Source organism: Saccopteryx leptura, chromosome 1 (genome assembly GCF_036850995.1).
Source record: "Saccopteryx leptura isolate mSacLep1 chromosome 1, mSacLep1_pri_phased_curated, whole genome shotgun sequence".
NCBI lineage: Eukaryota > Metazoa > Chordata > Mammalia > Chiroptera > Emballonuridae > Saccopteryx > Saccopteryx leptura.
In genome coordinates, this window is record NC_089503.1 from 312,028,972 (window position 1) to 312,048,310 (window position 19,339).

Sequence of the window (19,339 nt, forward strand, 5' to 3'; positions counted from 1 at the left end):
GTCTTGACCAGCCAAACTCAGGGTTTCAAACCAGTGACCTCAGCGTTCCAGGTCGACACTTTATCTAATTAATAAAATTTTAATAAACTTTTATTTGACTCACTTCATTCTTAGAGGGAAAATGACTACTTTTTATTGTCGTGCCCTATGAATAGCCTGTTCTAATATAAAAATAGATTAAAAAAAAGAAGAAAAAACCCTGACATTTAGTTTATTAAGCAAATTTTCTTAAAATTAAACAAGCAGGACCAATCATAAGAGTACACCTTAATTTCAGTTATAAAATACCATGAATGTTGACTATAAATTATAAACCCAAGAAACTCAGCCAATTTTAGTAGCCTAGCTTAATATCCAGGCAATATGACTGGCTGCCACATAGCAATTGGTCAGCTGCTTCCCTTAGATGTGGGCATCCTTTCTGACAGGTCAGTATTTGTACTGTATGAATTACTGAATATTTTCACTATCACTTCTGCCAGAAGTAAAATAAAAACAGGAAAACTATAATTGTTCAATACTCCAATGTCTTAAACCTTTGCTACTGTCCTGCCCTAAGGGAGGGAAGAGTCTCTCTCTACCTCAGATGCACATGTATATACAGACACATGCACACACGTTTCTTAAGGTTGTTGCTTCACAGTATCTATGGTCTCCATAACACAATTTCAAACTAATCTTTGAAAAAACAAATGTTGAACTGAAATTCTTACGTATTTTTCTCTTCCTACCTTTTTTAGGCAGTATTTGTGTGTTTCTGCAGAATTTTGCACAGAGTCTGTTCCCATGCAAACCAATGAGGGAGAAGTATCGGAAGAAAGCGGTTCCAAGGTCAGTGAATTACTAAAGGTGCAAACAATTTGAGTAGAAGTTAAACAACAGAGGCAGTGGATGAGTGGAGTGAGTGTTTTGTTGTAGGTGAATTTAGAAATTAGCTTGATTAAAAGTTAGACCTTACCCTTAGATTGAGGTATTTTTTCTTTTTTTTTGTATTTTTCTGAAGCTGGAAACAGGGAGAGACAGTCAGACAGACTCCCGCATGCGCCCGACCGGGATCCACCCGGCACGCCCACCAGGGGCGATGCTCTGCCCACCAGGGGGCGATGCTCTGCCCCTCCGGGGCGTCGCTCTGCCTCGACCAGAGCCACTCTAGCGCCTGGGGCAGAGGCCAAGGAGCCATCCCCAGCGCCCGGGCCATCCTTGCTCCAATGGAGCCTTGGCTGCGGGAGGGGAAGAGAGAGACAGAGAGGAAGGAGGGGGTGGGGGTGGAGAAGCAAATGGTCGCTTCTCCTATGTACCCTGGCCAGGAATCGAACCCGGGTCCCCTGCACACCAGGCCAACGCTCTACCACTGAGCCAATATTTTTTCTTATTAATATTTATTTTTGTTATGCTACATGATAAATTTAAAACATATTTTACTGGCTCTGGCCAGTTGGCTCAGTGGTAGAGCGTCGGCCTGGCGTGCAGAAGTCTCGGGTTCAATTCCTGGCCAGGGCACACAGGAGAGGCGCCCATCTGCTTCTCCACCCCTCCCTCTCTCCTTCCTCTCTGTCTCTCTCTTCCCCTCCTGCAGCCGAAGCTCCACTGGAGCAAAAGATGGCTCGGGCGCTGGGGATGGCTCCTTGGCCTCTGCCCCAGACGCTAGAGTGGCTCTGGTCGCGACAGAGTGACGCCCCAGATGGGCAGAGCATCGCCCCCTGGTGGGCGTGCCGGGTGGATCCCGGTCAGGTGCATGCGGGAGTCTGTCTGACTGCCTCCCCGTTTCCAGCTTCAGAAAAGTACAAAAAAAACCCAACAAACAAACATATTTTACTGAACTTATAGAGCATTTAGTGATTAATTTGTAGGATGCTAGTACTTTATCTTTTAATGTGTTATGCAAGTTGTAATCCCTTATTCCTGTTGCACAGAGGCATTACTGATTATTTTTTAGACATTTAAAAATATTTATTGGCCCTGGCCGGTTGGCTCAGCGGTAGAGCGTCGGCCTAGTGTGCGGAGGACCCGGGTTCGATTCCCGGCCAGGGCACATAGGAGAAGCGCCCATTTGCTTCTCCACCCCTCCGCCGCGCCTTCCTCTCTGTCTCTCTCTTCCCCTCCCGCAGCCAAGGCTCCATTGGAGCAAAGATGGCCCGGGCGCTGGGGATGGCTCTGTGGCCTCTGCCCCAGGCACTAGAGTGGCTCTGGTCGCAACATGGCGACGCCCAGGATGGGCAGAGCATCGCCCCCTGGTGGGCAGAGTGTTGCCCCATGGTGGGCGTGCCAGGTGGATCCCGGTCTGGCGCATGCGAGAGTCTGTCTGACTGTCTCTCCCTGTTTCCAGCTTCAGAAAAATGCAAAAAAAAAAAAAAAAAAAAAAAAAAATTATTGATTTTAGAGAGAGAGGAGGGGGAGAGGGAGAGAGACATGAGCATCAGTCTGTTCCTGTATGTGCTGTGGCTGGTGATCGAACCAACAACCTCTATGCTTTGGAGCAACACTAACCAACTGAGCTATCTGGGCAGGGCATTTTTAGATATTTTTTATTATAAATTTTAAAGTGGTAATTTGTTTGGTTTTTCAAGTTAAAGCTTTAGTGATTATTGTCATTGTCAAACCTCATATATAGTTAATTGTGTATTTACATAGACCTCTCTACATCTGCTTCTTTGTCCTGAATCTGCTTGGTTCTTTCTCTGCCTGGTCATATGGGACCCTCAGTATCACCTTCACTTCACCTCCTTCTTTCTCCTTTCAAAGTTGTCTTTAGTCCTTCCTGGGAGATCTGAGGGTGTCTCACACTGTGTCCAAAGCAGTGCCCAGCACAGGTAGCATTATCTGCTGTCCTGGACCCTTCTCAGGGGAGTCCTTGTTCTGCTTCCCCTGCTACTAGCAGTCTCTGTAGGAAGGCTTATTCCTTCAGCAGAGCAAAAGTGGAAAGGTGTCAAAATGTTACTGGGAACTGTCAAAACATCATGTTCTATGAAGAAGCTGGGCACAAAAGGTCATATTATATGATTCCATTTATATGAAATATGCAGAATATATAAATCCACAGAGATGGAACACAGACTGATGTTTGCCAGGGGTTGTTTTGGGGAAAATGGAAAAGGAGGAATAACTACTAATGGATGCAGAGTTTCTTGCTGGGGTAATGAAAATGTTTTGGAGCTTGATAGAGGTGGTGATTGTACAACATTGTGAATATACCAGATGACAGACACTGAATTGTCCACCTTAGAATGGTTAATTTTGTGTTATGTGAATTTCACAAAAATAAATTATTTTTTTTAAAGACAAGTAAAAAGTATCTGTGAGTTCCCATCAGAAAGTTCTCTCTGCCCATAGGTCTTAGGCAATGCTTCACTGAGTTTTAGAGAGGCTACTTTCTTCTTTGCTCTGTTGTACTTTGTTGACAGGGCTTCAGAGAAGTACTACTTGTGCTCTGAGTCTTGGGGTCCCTTGTGAAAACAGCTCTTTTTGCTTCTTTCTGACTCTCTCCCTCTCTATAGTCCATGGGTTGAGTAGAGGAATAGATATTATCCTGTCTGCATGTTTGTTTTTTTCCCACCTCACCAGAACTCTTCCTTCTTTCTGTAGCCAAAACAAAAGCCTGTAGACTTTCATCAGAATCTCATTTAGAGTTAGTCAGAATCTGAGATAGACACACTCTAGGAATCTCCCCCAAACACACAAAGACATACATAAATAGACACCCAAAATACACAGACCTCAGGATTTCTGAAGTGTACATAGACAATAGACACTCAGATTCTAATTTATTAATTACTAATGACATATAATGTTAAGGAAGACTGGACTCTTGGATTCTCTGGCTAATTCTCTCCCTGGAAAGTTAAGTTGGAATTGGAAGTTGGCAAGCATGTAATTAGACCAATATTGAATATTTTATTGTGTCATAAACTTACTTTTCACCTTTTTGAGAAAAAAAAGAGTGGCTTTCTTGATTTTTAAATGATTGAATAGCTTTTCAGGTTAGAATCAATTTGACTAAAAAATAAAAGAACACTTTTTATACTTTCATTAAGTAGAGGCTTCTGTTATCAGGAATTAGATTTTTCAGTCTTAGTTTAATTCAGCTTCATCAGTCTTAGTTTAATTTATGTTTTTATGGTTTTCTTATGCTTTTCTTTGTTTGAAACCTTATTATATTTGGAATGTTAGATATTAATGCGGGAATTCATCATAGTACTATGGTGATATAATTTGTGGTTGTCTGCTAACAGAAAGAAGTCAGGAAAGGTAGCTGGTTTCGTAAAAAAATAAGTGGGGAATTTTCTGTAAAACATGGTGATTTATGATAAATCCAGTTTTTCAATAAATAATTATTGAGTACCGGTATATGTTTTCAGAGGATACAACAATGAATGAAAAAGACATGGTTCTTCCTTTTAAAGTGATTATATTTTACTGAGAGAAACAAATATAAATAAAGGTGATAATTATGGATTGTGGTCAGTACTACGTAGAAAATAAAGTAATATAATATAGGGTGACTGGGAGGACAAGCTTAGGGTAGTCAATGACGCCTCTCTGAGAAGGTGACATGTCAGCTAAGAGTTGAAGGATGAGGGACCCAGCTACATAAAGAGCTGAAACAGTGTTTACTTGGGAGAAACAGCTTCAAAAGCCCTTGGCTTCTTCCAAGAACTATCAGAAGTCCCATGTGACCAAGTGGTAATAGCGGGTTACAGAGAGTGGCAGACACCTTGGAAGGACTCGAAGGTCATGGTATAGAATGTGAATTTATTCTCTGTACACTGGGAAGTGATTGAAGGCAGAGTTGGAGAGTAACATGATATGATTTATGTTTTTAAAAGATCCCTCTGGATTGGAGAGAGGCAAGAGTGGAGGCAGGAAACAGGGAGAAGTCAGTTGTAGTCATCCAGGTGAGAGAGAAGATAATGGCCTGGATTAGTGTAGTGGCATTAGAAGTGGATCAAGACAAACTCGAGGTGTATTTTGGAAGTAGAACTGACGTGACTTGAGGATGAATTGGACTACTTCTGCATCATAGAAATCAAGAGGCAAATTTCAAGAAAAAGGCATAGTCAGTACTGTCAGATGTGGCCAAGAAGCCAAGAAGTTTGGTAATTGAGAAAAGACATCTGAACTTTTTTTTAAAGAACTAATTAAAGAGAAGGGACACATAAAAGCTTTCTGGGGAGATGGAGATGTTCTATGTCTGATAGGAGTGTAGGTTGTATAGATATATCCATTTGTCAAAATTACACCGCTATAATTTCAATTATGATAAAAGTTACAACGTCCAGGTACATATTACCTGAAAAAAAAAATAGAATAATAATCTAATAAGGATGAAGAATGAATGGAAGTATAGATAAAACAGGAATGACAGAATGTTGACAGCTGTTTAAGCTTGGTGATGAGTGTGTAAGGGGTTCATTTATATTTTCTTTGTATATGCTTAAATTTTTTTTAAACAAGATTTTTTTTTAAATTTTTATTTATTTATTTTATTGGAGGGGGGAGAGAAGGTAGGGAGAAGCAGGAAGCATCAACTCCCATATGTGCCTTGACCAAGCAAGCCCAGAGTTTTTAACCAGAGACCTCAGCGTTAACAAGAAAGCTTAAAAAAAAAAAAGAACTTATTAATGATATTCAGGAGTAAGAGGGTGAGAAACCAAGTTTTATGGGTTAAAAAGGAAAAATGATTAAAAAGTAAGGGTTGGGGATATAGTCTACCACCCAATTTTAGGATATTTGGAAGTAAATGAAAGAGAGAATAGCAGTGAGAAGGAAGCGGCTAGTTCAAGTGAAACAATTATTTTTAATGGAAGAGACCCATGTATGTTTGAGAAAAGAGTGGAGTAAAGCAGAGTGCATTTATAGAAAGGGTTCATTTATTGAGATTTGTGAGGTTGATGAAACCTAGGGATTAATGAGGCTGGTCCCCTAAGCTCAGGCCTGAATTCTGTCCTTCTGACTTTCCTGACTGATAGTGGAGAGATATTTGGAAGAGCAAAGAAAGACAGTGAGGTTCAGCTTTTCTCCATACTGCCTCTGAAATAAAAGTCATTGTCATTTTGGAGAGTTTAGAGTGCAGGATTAAGGACTTGAAATGACGAGTTTAGATTTTCTGTTAAGGAACAAATTTTTGGCCTGAAAGCAGTGGCACAGTGAATAGAGCATTGGACTGGGACACAGAGGACCCAGGTTTGAAACCCCGAGGTTGCTGGCTTGAGCGCAGACTCATCCAGCTTGAATGTGGGCTCACCAGCTTGAGAACGGGGTCTCTGGCTTGAGTGTAGGATCATAGACATGACCCCATGGTCACTGGTTTGAGCAGGGCGTCACCCACTCTGCTATAGGCTCCCCCCCATCAAGGCACATATGAGAAAGTAATCAGTGAACAACTAAGGAAATGCAACGAAGAACTGATGCTTCTCATCTCTCCCTTCTTGTCTGTCCCTATCTGTCCCTCTCTCTGTCTCTCTCTATCTCTCTCTCTCTCTCTCTCTGTCACAAAAAAAGGGGGGAATTTTGGAATTGTAGAAAAGATGCTAAGAATAGTTAATAAATAAATAAAAGGGTCAATGCAGTTTTTAGTGTTGTACAAGTAAAAATCAGGGAGGCTTATATATAGACAAGATTGGTAAAGGAAGTCATCTTGAAGAATATGAATTTTAATGTTTCTTTTAAAGAAATAATTTCTGAAACTGTGTAACATCTTCCATAGCTTTTTTCCCTCCCGTTTTTTTGAAAGAAGTATTTGTTTAAGTTTAGAGATGGACTAAGGATTATATATTTTTTCAAGAATTTGGGTATGTACACTTGGATCTTGAGTTTAGGAGGACTGTTTCTCTGCTAGAAAGATAAAAGCAAAAGATGACTTCTAAAGATTGCTATAGATTGGTCATAGATAATTCTTCAATTAAGTATAAGTGTTCTTGCCTGATTGGGCACTGGCACAGTGGATAGAACGCCAGACTGGGACACGGAGGACCCGGGTTGGGGCCCTGATGTCCCCGGCTTGAGCATGGGCTTATCTGGTTTGAGCAAGGCTCACCAACTTGAGCCCAGGGTCACTGGCTTGAGCAAGGAAGGGGTCATTCAGTCTGCTGTAGCCCCCTGGTCAAGGCACATATGAGAGAGCAATCAATGAACAACTAAGGTGCCGCAAAAAAGAGTCGATGCTTCTCATTTCTCTCCCTTCCTGTCTGTCTGTCCCTATCTGTCCCTTTCTCTGACTCTCTCTGTCACAAAAAAATAAGTAAATAAACTATAAGTGTTCTTTCCATTTTTTCCTTGTTTATTTTTTTTGAAGGTCAGCTTTTTTTTTTTTTTTAAGGTGAAATGAGAGGAGATAGTGAGGCAGACTCCCACATGTATCCCAACTGGGATCCATCCATGCAACAACTTCATCTGGGGCCAGTGCTTGAGTACCAAGCAATTTTTAGCACCTGAGGCTGACATGCTTGAACCAACTGAGCGATCCTCAGTGCAGGGGGCCACACTTGAATCAACCGAGCCACTGGCTGTGGGAGGAGAAGAGTGAGATAAGGGTGAGAGGAAAGGGACAAGAAGCAGATGGTTGCTTCTCCTGTGTGCCCTGACCAGGAATTGAACCCAGGACACCTATATGCCAGGTCAACACTATCCACTGAGCCACCAGCCAGGCCCCCCCTTTTTATTTATTATTTATTTATTTATTTTTGTATTTTTCTGAAGCTGGAAACGGGGAGAGACAGTCAGACAGACTCCCACATGCGCCCTACCGGGATCCACCCGGCACGCCCACCAGGGGGCGATGCTCTGCCCACAAGAGGGTGATGCTCTGCCCCTCCGGGGCGTCGCTCTGTTGCGACTAGAGCCACTCTAGAGCCTGGGGCAGAGGCCAAGGAGCCATCCTCAGCACCCGGGCCATCTTTGCTCCAATGGAGCCTCGCTGCAGGAGGGGAAGAGAGAGACAGAGAGGAAGGAGAGGGGGAGGGGTGGAGAAGCAGATGGGCGCTTCTCCTGTGTGCCCTGGCCGGGAATCGAACCCGGGACTTCTGCACGCCAGGCTGACTCTCTACCACTGAGCCAACCGGCCAGGCCCCCCCCCCTTTTTAATTGATTGATTTTAAAGAGACAGAGAGAGGTAGGAAGACAAAGAAAGAGAAGCACTTAGTCGAGCATTCATTGTTCATTTCCTGTATGTGTCCTGACCAGGGATTAAACCCACAACTGTGGTATTTCAGGACTACGTCCTACCCAACTGAGTTAACTGGCCAGGGCCATCGTGCTTATTTTTAAATCTTTGTTCCTTTCTCCCTTTCTTTCATTAATCCTGCAAATATTTTTTTGAGTATCGGCTGTGTGCCAGGAACTGTGCTGTATGCTGACACACAGAGTTGTTTCAGTGAACTGTGATTTTCTTCGTTTTGATTCGTGGAGCTCCAAGAATTTTAAGAGGAAGCAAAAACAAACAAACAAAAAAAAAAACAAAGGAAAAAGAATAAGAATGTTAACTTTCACATTAGTTTAGAATTAGCTTTTTTCCTCCTGAATGGTCATTGGAATGCCATTTTTCGCCTGACTTGTGGTGGCACATACTGAGGTCACTGATTCAAAACCCTGGGCTTGCCAGTCCAAGGCACATATGAGCAACTACTAGTAGTTGATGCTTCCTTTTCCTAGCCTGCCCACCCCCCCAAATCAATAAAATTTTTTACAAAAAAAGAATGTGGATGTGAGGAAGATCTGGCTGTATCATCTGTCACCCCATTGATCGCCAGGGTGATTCGGCTGATCTAGCTGGTTAGGCAGGTGTCTCCTTCCTCCCTCACCACTCCATTTGCGTCCCTCCTGAGGCTGCGTGCTCAGTCGAAGAGGATGACCTTCCCTGATAGAGGAAAGGGTCTTTCTTCGGTCAAGGGTATACGAGTAGCTGCGCTCCCCCACTAGAACGTTCAAACAAGCTCTAAAGGTCCGTTTGTAGGAAATGTAGGGTAGTCAAGACTCCAGACACATCCTAATGAAGCAGTGCATGTGGGAGCCTGCCTTTAAATTTAAAAAAAAAAAGAAAAGAGAAGAATGCAATTTTGTATGCCCTGATCACTTTCTCAAAGAGAGTTCTGCTATTTTAATGAAAGATGCTATTGCAAATACTGAAGGAAGACAAGTTAGCAGAGCTGTTGCAGTGTTAAACTTCAGAAGCCCCTGAATTTGTTCTTTGGGGCAGCAGTGAGTATTTCTTAATATTTTCCCCAAGGACCACCTCAGGGTTTGTTTAATATCCCTGCTGTGTATGTGAGAGAGAAAATGGAATAAAACTGACAATGACCCATGAATCTGTCTTTATTGTTCCACACTTTCAGAAGTTAAATGTGAAAATTATGTTCTCTAAAAGTCTTTGATGCCATATCAGGAAATTCAAAGCTGGGGGTGTGTACTTCATTGGTCTGATATACTTAGACACTCAAGTGACCTAATTTATTTAGTATTCATATGCCTATGTTGTAACTGATCTGAAAACAGATACTATTTTATCTTTCATATGTGGCTTTGACTCATTGAGTATAATGGTCAATTTTCTTAATGCCTGATTTAGCCTTTACATAGTGAAACTGTACATTATGGGGGAGATTTCAGTCCTAGTTTGGGTTTACTGACACATCATGGACAGTAGCTGTTTACATTGTCCCTTCTGTTTTATTCTTTCTAATTGAGATATTATAGAAATGATACACCTTTATAGTCATTTAATTAATTATTCAGCAAACACTTAGGGGGCACCTAGTATGTGCTGATGTCCTAGTTATGGCATGCAAAGTTACATAGGCATGGTCTCTGCATGTTGGGAACTTTTAGTCTAGTTAAGGGAGGTAACTAGACTACGGTAAGGGCCATGATAGTGGGTGGTATCAACTGTGTACCTTGGGGGTTAGGTCAAAGCAGTGAATTCTTGATTAAACGAAGCTCCACAGTGAAATGGTTAACACTGAGTTGGATTTTGTTGGAAGAATAGGGTTTTCTGTTTTTTATTGGCTGATTGATGGGTAGGTGGGTGGAATGGGAAGCATTGAAAGCAGAAGGAACTGTATGCAGCATACATAAGTGGTAAAGTGTGACAGGGCATGGTGAAAAGGTTTGAGTGTATTTTGGATATCTTGCCGTGTGTTAAACCACAAAACTTAGGTGTTTAAAACTACTGTCACTATTCCCTGTGTGGAAGAATTTCAAATAATACATGCAGATATTCTGCCCTCAAGGATGTGGAGCATAACTCCCCACTCTTTTAAGTGTAGCTTCACACTGAGAAACCTGACAAATACCATCTCAGCCAGGTGATCACGGTCAATACCAACAATACCAACACGGTCATTGTTGGTATTGTTTATAGGTCGTGTTTATAGTCTGTACTTTCATGTGATGTGATGAAATGGTACTTTATCTCAGTGTCTTCTTCCCAAAAATCTATTAATTCCCTGTAATTACAAGAAAAACATCAGGCAGATCCCAGTAGCAAGGTGCCCTACTGACCAATGTTTCTTGAAACTGTCGAGGAAATGAAAAATGTCTAAGGAACTGTCACAGCCAAAGGTAGCCTAAGGAGACATGATGACTAAATATAATGTGATAATCCTGGATGGAATCCTGGAATAGAATTAAGGACATTATGTAAAATCTAAAGAAATCTGAATAAAGTATGAGTTTTAGCTAATAACAATGTGTCAATATTGGTTTATTAATTGTAAAAAATGTAACAAATTGTTACAAATGCAAGGTAAGATGTTAATAGAGGAAACTGGCTTCAGAGTACGGTATATGGGAACATTTCACAATTTTTCTGTTAATCTGAACCTCTTCTAAAGAAAGATTTTATATATAATCATAATATATAATCATATATATATTAAAAAACACCACTACAACTTTTTACTACCTCTTACAATTCTGTGGTCGAACAGGCTCAGTAGAGCAGTTCTTTTGCTCCAAAGTGGTGTTTGCAAGGGCTACAGTCATTTGGGGGCCTAACTGGCCAGAAATGTCCAAAATGGCTCACTCAAAGGGCTGGGAGCTAGGAGCTCAGCTTGAGGCTGTTGACTGCACATCAGTGATCTCCTCCATATGACCTCTCTACATGGCTTGGGTTTCTCACAGCATGGCATCTGGAATCCTAAAGGGAGCATTCCAACCATGCAGAAACTGCAGGTATCTTAAGGCCCAGCCTCAGCAGTCACACAGCTTTACCTTCTCTGAATTCTGTTGAATTAAAACAAGGCACAGGGCTACTCCAAATTAAAAGGGAGGAGAAACAGAGTCTACCTTTCCATGGGAGGACTGGAAGAAAATTTAGGGCCATCTTTAATCCCCCACACGGTGCCAGGTTAAAGAGGAGGAGATGGTGGAAACCAGACTATATTGTAAGCTAAGGAGTTTCAGGAATAGATGACAGATTTTTAAAGTGTGGGAATGAGTTGTGCATTTTACTTTACAGTTTGCTCTCTTAAGTAACTGGTGGTAATGTAGAGGCTAGACCAGAAGATCTTTATCTTCACACTTAATTTCTCTGAATAAAAAGAATCTGATTAGCCTAGCCAAGCCTATGGACTGATTTCCATTGGGTCTTGAGTTCTCAGACTAGGATAATAAGGACCATAGATGAGGAAGTAGGTCACATAGAAGAACAAGTGAATTGAAAGGCAAAAACCAGCATTCCTGGGATGGTATCCAGTCAACGCTGATGTAATCTTCCATTATATTTCTTTTTTTTTTGTATTTTTCTGAAGCTGGAAACCGGGAGAGACAGTCAGACAGACTCCCGCATGCGCCCTACCGGGATCCACCCGGCACGCCCACCAGGGGGCGACGCTCTGCCCACCAGGGGGTGATGCTCTGCCCTTTCGGGGCATCGCTCTGTTGCGACCAGAGCCACTCTAGCGCCTGGGGCAGAGGCCAAGGAGCCATCCCCAGCGCCCGGGCCATCTTTGCTCCAATGGAGCCTCGGCTGTGGGAGGGGAAGAGAGAGACAGACAGGAAGGAGAGGGGGAGGGGTGGAGAAGCAGATGGCGCTTCTCCTGTGTGCCCTGGCCAGGAATCGAACCCAGGACTTCTGCACACCAGGCTGACGCTCTACCACTGAGCCAACCGGCCAGGGCCCCATTATATTTCTTAATGAAGATGAATTAGAATTTATTTTTTTAAGATTTTATTTATTTATTTTACGGGGGGTGGGGGATTGGGTAACGAGAAGTATCAACTTATAGTTGCTTCACTTTAGTTGTTTATTGCTTGCTTGTCATATGTGCCTTGGCCCGGCAAGCCCAGAATTTCAAACCAGCAACCTCAGCATTCCAGTTCAACACTATATCCACTGCCCCACCACAGACCAGGCTGGGTTAAAATTCTTAATTTCATCTCCACAGCTATTTCTCACTTTAAGTTTAGTATAATTTTGGTTGATAGTCTGAATGAGTTCGTGTTGGCTTACTAGTCATAGAGACTGCAGCATTAGGCTTGGAAAATTTATATTTTAAGTGAAATCTAAGCAAATACAATAAAAATTATAAAACTGAGCAGTTGATTGTAATCTTAGATTGTTTGTAATCTTATTCTGTGTAGTTTTTTAATATTTAAATATTTTCTACTCAAACTCTAGGGCTTAAGAATTATAGCTATAGCCTGACCAGGTGGTGGCATAGTGGATAGAGTATCTGACTGGGATGCGTAGGACCTAGGTTCGAAACCCCGAGGTCACCAGCTTGAGCGTGGGCTTATCCAGCTTGAGTGCAGGCTTATCCATCTTGAGCGTGGGCTCACCAGCTTGCACTTGGGGTTGCTGACTTGAGCATGGGATCATCGACATGATCCCATGGTTGCTGGCTTGAGCCCAAAGGTCACAGGCTTGAAGTCCAAAGGTTGTTAGCTTGAAGCCCAGGTCACTGGCTTGAATCCAAGGATTGTGGTTTGAGCAAGGAGTCACTGGTTCAGCTGGAGCCCCCAGTCAAGGCACATATAAGAAGCAATCAGTGAACAGCTAAGGTGATGCAATTACGAGTTGATGTTTCTCATCTCTCTCCCTTCCTGTCTCTCTCTTGTTAAAAAAGAGAAAATTAAATGAGATAATTTAGTTGAGGGTCTCTTTACCTTAAACTGAATCTGATTTAGCAAATTATTACAAGATTTCATTATTTTAAGAGCAGACAGGGGAAAAAAACCCCATGCAGGATAGGTATTTTTCCCAATGGTTTACATAGCTCACAAACAACGTAATTTGGATTGTATTCCAGGTCTGTTTGACTCCAAAGGTCATGCTGAGTTTACTACTACATGCTAAAGAAGTTATATGGCAGAATAATCAACTTTGTTTACTTATAACAGAGTGACTTGTTAGAAAAGTTATCTGGGTATAAAGGAATGCATAGGTGGGGAGAGGGTGCTTTGTGCATATCCAGAATCATATATTTCACTTGAAAAGATGTTGGAGCACTGAGTTGGTTGCATGAGACTGGGAGGTGAAGTTAGAGACAGAATCCTGTAGAGGCAATAGGGGCTATTGAAGAGGAGAAACCTGGTCTGATACATGTTTTAGAATGATCACTATGGCAGCAGTGTGGAGAAATGATAAACAAGGTTTAAAATGGACAAGAGGAGCCCTGGCCAGTTGGCTCAGTGGTAGAGCGTCAGCCTGGCGTGCAGAAGTCCCGGGTTCGATTCCCGGCCAGGGCACACAGGAGAAGCGCCCATCTGCTTCTCCACCCCTCCCCCTCTCCTTCCTCTCTGTCTCTCTCTTCCCCTCCTGCAGCCAAGGCTCCATTGGAGCAAAATGGCCCGGGCGCTGGGGATGGCTCCTTGGCCTCTGCCCCAGGCGCTAGAGTGGCTCTCGTCGCGACAGAGCGACGCCCCAGAGGGGCAGAGCATCGCCCCTGATGGGCATGCCGGGTGGATCCGGTCGGGTGCATGCGGGAGTCTGTCTGACTGTCTCTCCCCGTTTCCAGCTTCAGAAAAAAATACAAAAAAAAAAAAAAAATGGACAAGAGGAGATGGTTAGGAGTATCCTGAAAAAGATCGAAGAAGGCTTGAAATCAGTCAGTAGATGTGGGTCTGGGGTGGAAAAGACTAACAGGAGACATGTTCAGGAAGAATGGGTTGGGGCACTTGGAGACAAATCTGGAGTTTTTAGTTTGAAAGAAGATTGGTTGTAACTGTTGTTTTTAATTGGGTGTGTGTGGAGGGTTTGGATTTTGAAATATTGAAGCACCTTCAGGTACCCAGGAGAAGATATTTAGTAGGCATTTTGGACCTCAGAAGTCAGAGAGGGTGTGGAGGGGGAAGGGAGTGAGAAAGGGAGGGAAAGAGAGACAGAATGAGAGGGAGGGAGAAAGAAGGAACACATCAAAGTATATATTTGGGAGTTCTCAACATATAGTAATAGCTAGGACCTATGAAATGAGGAAAAGCCCAAAAAAGAACTGTAGGAACTACTATAGGCTGTATGTCAAACTTTAGTATGCATAAGAATTACCTTAGGTACCTTTCTTTCTTTCTTTCTTTCTTTCTTTCTTTCTTTCTTTCTTTCTTTCTTTCTTTCTTTCTTTCTTTCTTTCTTTCTTCTTTCTTCTTTCATTCTTGTTTCTTCTCTTTCTTTCTTTCTTTTCTTTTTTTCTTTCTTCCTTTCTTGGGAGAGAGATGAGAAGCTTTAACTGGTAGGTGTGTCACTTTAGTTGTTCATTGATTACTTTTTCATACGTGCCTTGACCAGGGGCTTCAGCTGAGCCAGTGACCCCTTGCTCAAGCCAGCAACCTTGGGCTCACACCAGAAACCTTGATCTTCAAGCCAGCGACCTTTGGGCTCAAGCCAGCAAACATGGGATCATCGACATGTTTGCCACCAACCCCTTGCTCAAGCTGGTGAGCCTGCACACTAAAGCCAGCAACTTTGGTGTTTTGAACCTGGGACCTCAGCATTCTAGGTTAACGCTCCATCCACTGCACCACCACCAATCAGGCTTCTTTTTTTAAAAAACAGCTTTATTAAGGTAAGTTTCACATACCATAAGATTTACCCATTTAAAAGTATATTGTTCAGCCCCGACCTATGGTGGCACAGTGGATAAAACATCGTCCTGGAACGCTGAGGTTGCTGGTTCAAAACCCTAGGCTTGCCTGGTCCAGGCACATATGGAAGTTAATGCTTCTTGCTCCTCTCTCTCTCTCTCTCGCCCTCTCCCCCCTTCTCTCTAAAAATGAATAAATAAAATCTAAAAGTATATCTATATAAAAAAGTATATTGTTAATTGGCTTTTAGTATTTCACAGAGTTGTACAGCCATCATCACAGTTGAGTTTTAAGAACATTTTCATTACTCCAAAAGGAAACACTGTATCTTACCAGCAGTCACTTCCTGTTCCCATTCCTCAGGCAGCCACTAATGTACTCTTGGTCCTTAGAATTACCTATTCTGGACATTGTATATTAATTGAATTATACAATATATGTCCTTTGTGTGGGATGAGACTTCTTTCATTTAGCAACTGTTTGCAAGACACTGGACATTAGGTAATGAAGCACAGTGATTGCTGAGAATTGGAAAACAAATAAGTTGAGTCCTTTGAGTGCCTCAGCATGCTGACTTGAGAGAGCTTTCAGCCTGTGGTGTGGGAAGGGTAGACCACGCAAAGCCCAGTGGACCCTCTCAGTTGAGGCAGTCTCTCTGGGACCTGGGAAGACTAAGGCAGGAAGAGTTTGAACAGAGTGCTGGGAGTACTAAGGATGGAAAGGGTGGCATAGAGAACTCTGGAGATCTGTGGAGGGTTTACCTTGCATATTCAGCAGAGTACTTCTGGGCCCATGTATATCAGGAATATACTCATGGTTGGGGCATAAAGGGGAACTCATTTAAGAAGATTAGAAGGAACAGTACCTAGCATTCAAACAGTGCAGGTAATAGTGTTTATTTCTATAGACTATAACATCTCATAATTCATGGGTCATTAAGCTGAGACTCAGTAGTTGTACTGAGTTCTTACCTCTGTAAGTGGGGAATAATTAGCTGTATACTAAATACTACTGTGGTCCAGCTTAGCAAATCCTAAAAGAAAGACCCAAAAGGAACGGGCTGTTTCTAAGTAATTTACTGTGTTTCAGAACAAAACTTAAAAATATTTGTAGGAATACAAAAATATTTAACACCCCACAAAGTAAAATTCACAGTATCTGGTATCCAAGCAAAGATGATCAGATACGTAAAAACCAGATAAATACAAGCTAAAGTGAGGGGTAAAATAAACTGATTGAAATCAACTCATAATTGACATATATTAGAGTTAGTAATCCCTGGCTGAGTAATTCGGTCGGTTAGTCATTGTCCCTATACGCCAAGGTTGCAGGATTTTGTCTTTTTTTTTTTCTTTTATGTATTAATTTTAGAGAAAGAGAAAGAGAGAAAAGGGGGAAGAGCAGGAAATATCAACTCCCATATGTGCCTGAAGCAGGCAAGCCCAAGGTTTCGAACTGGCAACCTCAACATTCCAGGTCAATGCTTTATCCACTGTGCCACCATAGGTCAGGCAAGGTTGCAGGTTTGATCTCCAGTCAGGGCACATACAAGAGTCAACCAATAAATGCCTAAATAAATGGAACAACAAATCAAGAGTTTCTCTTTTTCTCTCCCTTTCTCTCTCTCTCAAATCAATAAGTAACAATAAAAAAATTAGCAGACAGGAATATTTTAAAAACTTATAACTGTTTTCCTATAGTCAAAAAAATCAAGCAGAAACATTGAAGATATTAAAGACTCAAATCAAATCTCTAGAGTTTATAATATCTGAGATGAAAAATATACTGGCTGTGTATGGCCAGTGGCTGCCACTGTTTTGCCACACAGGTTCTCATTGAATTTCGACAGACAGTAAAGAAACAGTGGAGCCAAAAAATGGTGGACCATTCCTTTATTAAAATCTCGCACTGGCCAACAAGCAAACAGGCAGGGAAAACACTTACCTTTCATTCAGGGCTCCCAAAGCCCTCATGCATTTTCCGGTTCCACAACCAGGAGAATTTCCTCCAATTTCTCCTAGAATCAAAGGCCCCACCAGTCTCAGCAGAGCTCGCAAAGCCCCTCAGCTCTGGTTCCCCATCTGCACACCTTCTCTCTCTCTGCAAAGCTTGCTTCTTCAGCACTGCATTCTCCCTGCTCTCCCTGCAAAATTGCTTGGGCCCACAAAGACCCTTCCTCCAGCAAACATTAGCAAAACAATGGCCCCTCCCAAGCAGGAATGCAAGGTGCAATTTTTCAATCAAGTGCCCTGCTCTGAGGGCAAGCATATACACGTGGCTGCCCAGTGCCATTTTTCCCCAGTGCCATTTTTAACAATAAAAGTGAGCAAACTCAAAAAATACAAATTTTACAAACCATTTGCCCAACAAGCTGGTATTAGTGGCATTTTAGACATTGTAGAATAAAGGATTGGTGAATATAAATACATATAAAAGAAACTATTCAACATGAAACAGAGTAAAAAGAATAAAAGACAGTAAGTGAAAGGAGCATTAGTGTGCTGTGGACAGCCTCAGGTGGCCTAATACATATGTGATCAGAATCTCTGAAGAACAGGGCAGGAAGTAGAAAAATACCTAAGACATAACGACCCCAGTTTTCCAATTTGATAAAAACTGTAAATCTGCCTGACCTGTGGTGGCGCAGTGGATAAAGCGTCAACCTGGAAACGCTGAGGTTGCCGGTTCAAAACCCTGGGCTTGCCTGGTCAAGGCACATATGGGAGTTGATGCTTCCTGCTCCCCCCACCTCCCCTCTCTATAATGAATAAATTTTAAAAAATCTTAAAAAAAAAAACACAAAACTAAATCCACAGATCCAAAGAGTTCAGTGTGCCGTCATGGCCATTCACATGCAGGTTCCCATTGGATTCGGGCAGACAATAAAGAAACAGTGGAGCCAAAAAATGGTGGGCCATTCCTTTATTAAAGTGTCACATCAGCCGATGAGCAAACACACAGGGAAAAAAAACACTTCCCTCTTCATTCAGTCAGAGCTCACAAAGCCCTGACACATTATCTGGTTCCACAACCAGGAGAATCTTCTCCAATTTCTCCAAGAATCAAAGGTCTCACCAGTCTCAGCGGAGCTCGCAAAAGCCCCTCACCTCTGGTTCCCCATCTGCACATCTTCTCTCTTTCCCTGCCAACATGGCCTCTCTCTCCTTGCCTCTTTTCAAAACTTTCTGGCTCAAAAACCTCTCCTCCAGCAAACATTAGCAAGACAATGGCCCTTCCAAAGCAGGAAGGTAATTTGCAATTTCACGGATCACAAACCTGGAACTGCCCATTGCCATTTTTTAACACTAAAAGTGAGCAAACTTAAAAAATACAAATTTTACAAACTCATTTGCCCAACACTGATGTACAAGAAACATGAAGAAGACCTGGCCAGATAGCTTGGTTGGTTATGAGGGTCCTCTGATACACAAAGGTTTCAGGTTTGATCCCCAGTCAGGGCACATACAGGAAAATCTCTATGTTCCTGTGTCTTCCTTCCTCTCTCTCTCAAATCAATAAATAAATTGGAAGCAGAAAGAAGGAAGGAGGGAAAGAAGAAAGGAAGAAAGAAAGGACCATTCTAAAGCACTTCATAAATTACTCAAGGCTACTGACTGAGAAAAAAAAAAATCTTAAAACCAGATGAAAAAAGGTATGCTCCAAAGGGACTCCTTGTGAATAACAAAAACACTCAGGAAATTCCAGAGGTTTTAGGATCTCCATGCCAAGAACCAGGGACTAAGTAAGACTTGTAAATGAATGTTTGTAGCAGCTTTATTTGCAGTAGCCAAAATCTGAAAACAAATCTAGGTGTCCATCAGCAGATGAATGGAAAACAATTGTATATTCTATACAATAGAATACTACTCTGCTGTAAAAGGGAAATGAATTATTGATACATGAAACCACATGGATGAATTTGAAAATAATTGTGCTGAGTAAAAGGAGCCAGACAAAAAAAAGAGTACATGCTATGTGACTTCATGTATATAAACTTTAGAAAATGCAGAATAATCTACAGTAATAGCACATTAGTGGTTGTGGGGGGGGGGGGTTGGGGGAAGGAGGAAGGAAGGATTAAGAAAGGACATGATGAAATGTTTAAAATTGGAAGAGAATGTGTTCATTATATTGATTGTTGCGATGGTTTCAGGGTATATACGTATGTCAAAATTGACCAAATTACATACTCTAAAGATATGCTATTTAATATGTCATTTATACTTTATTATACTATTAAAATTTTAAATAACTTTTAAAGTTTTAAAAATTTTTTTAGAAGAAGAATAGAACAGTTTAAATAGAACAGTTTTGTTTAAATAGAACAGTT

General features: G+C 41.9%; 1 protein-coding gene across 3 annotated transcripts in view; it reads left to right on the forward strand.

Moving 5' to 3' along the window:
* The window catches only part of TNRC6B (trinucleotide repeat containing adaptor 6B), a 286,705-nt gene that overhangs the window by 86,922 nt on the left and 180,444 nt on the right, over positions 1-19,339 (forward strand). For 2 of the 3 annotated variants that reach the window (XM_066358478.1, XM_066358477.1), the window contains exon 3: positions 741-831. The exons of the other annotated variant lie outside the window; for it this stretch is intronic. In XM_066358478.1, coding sequence (XP_066214575.1) covers positions 787-831 — 45 coding nt within the window. In that variant the 5' untranslated portion in view covers positions 741-786. The remainder of the gene's footprint in view (positions 1-740; positions 832-19,339) is intronic. 3 annotated transcript variants of the gene reach the window in all.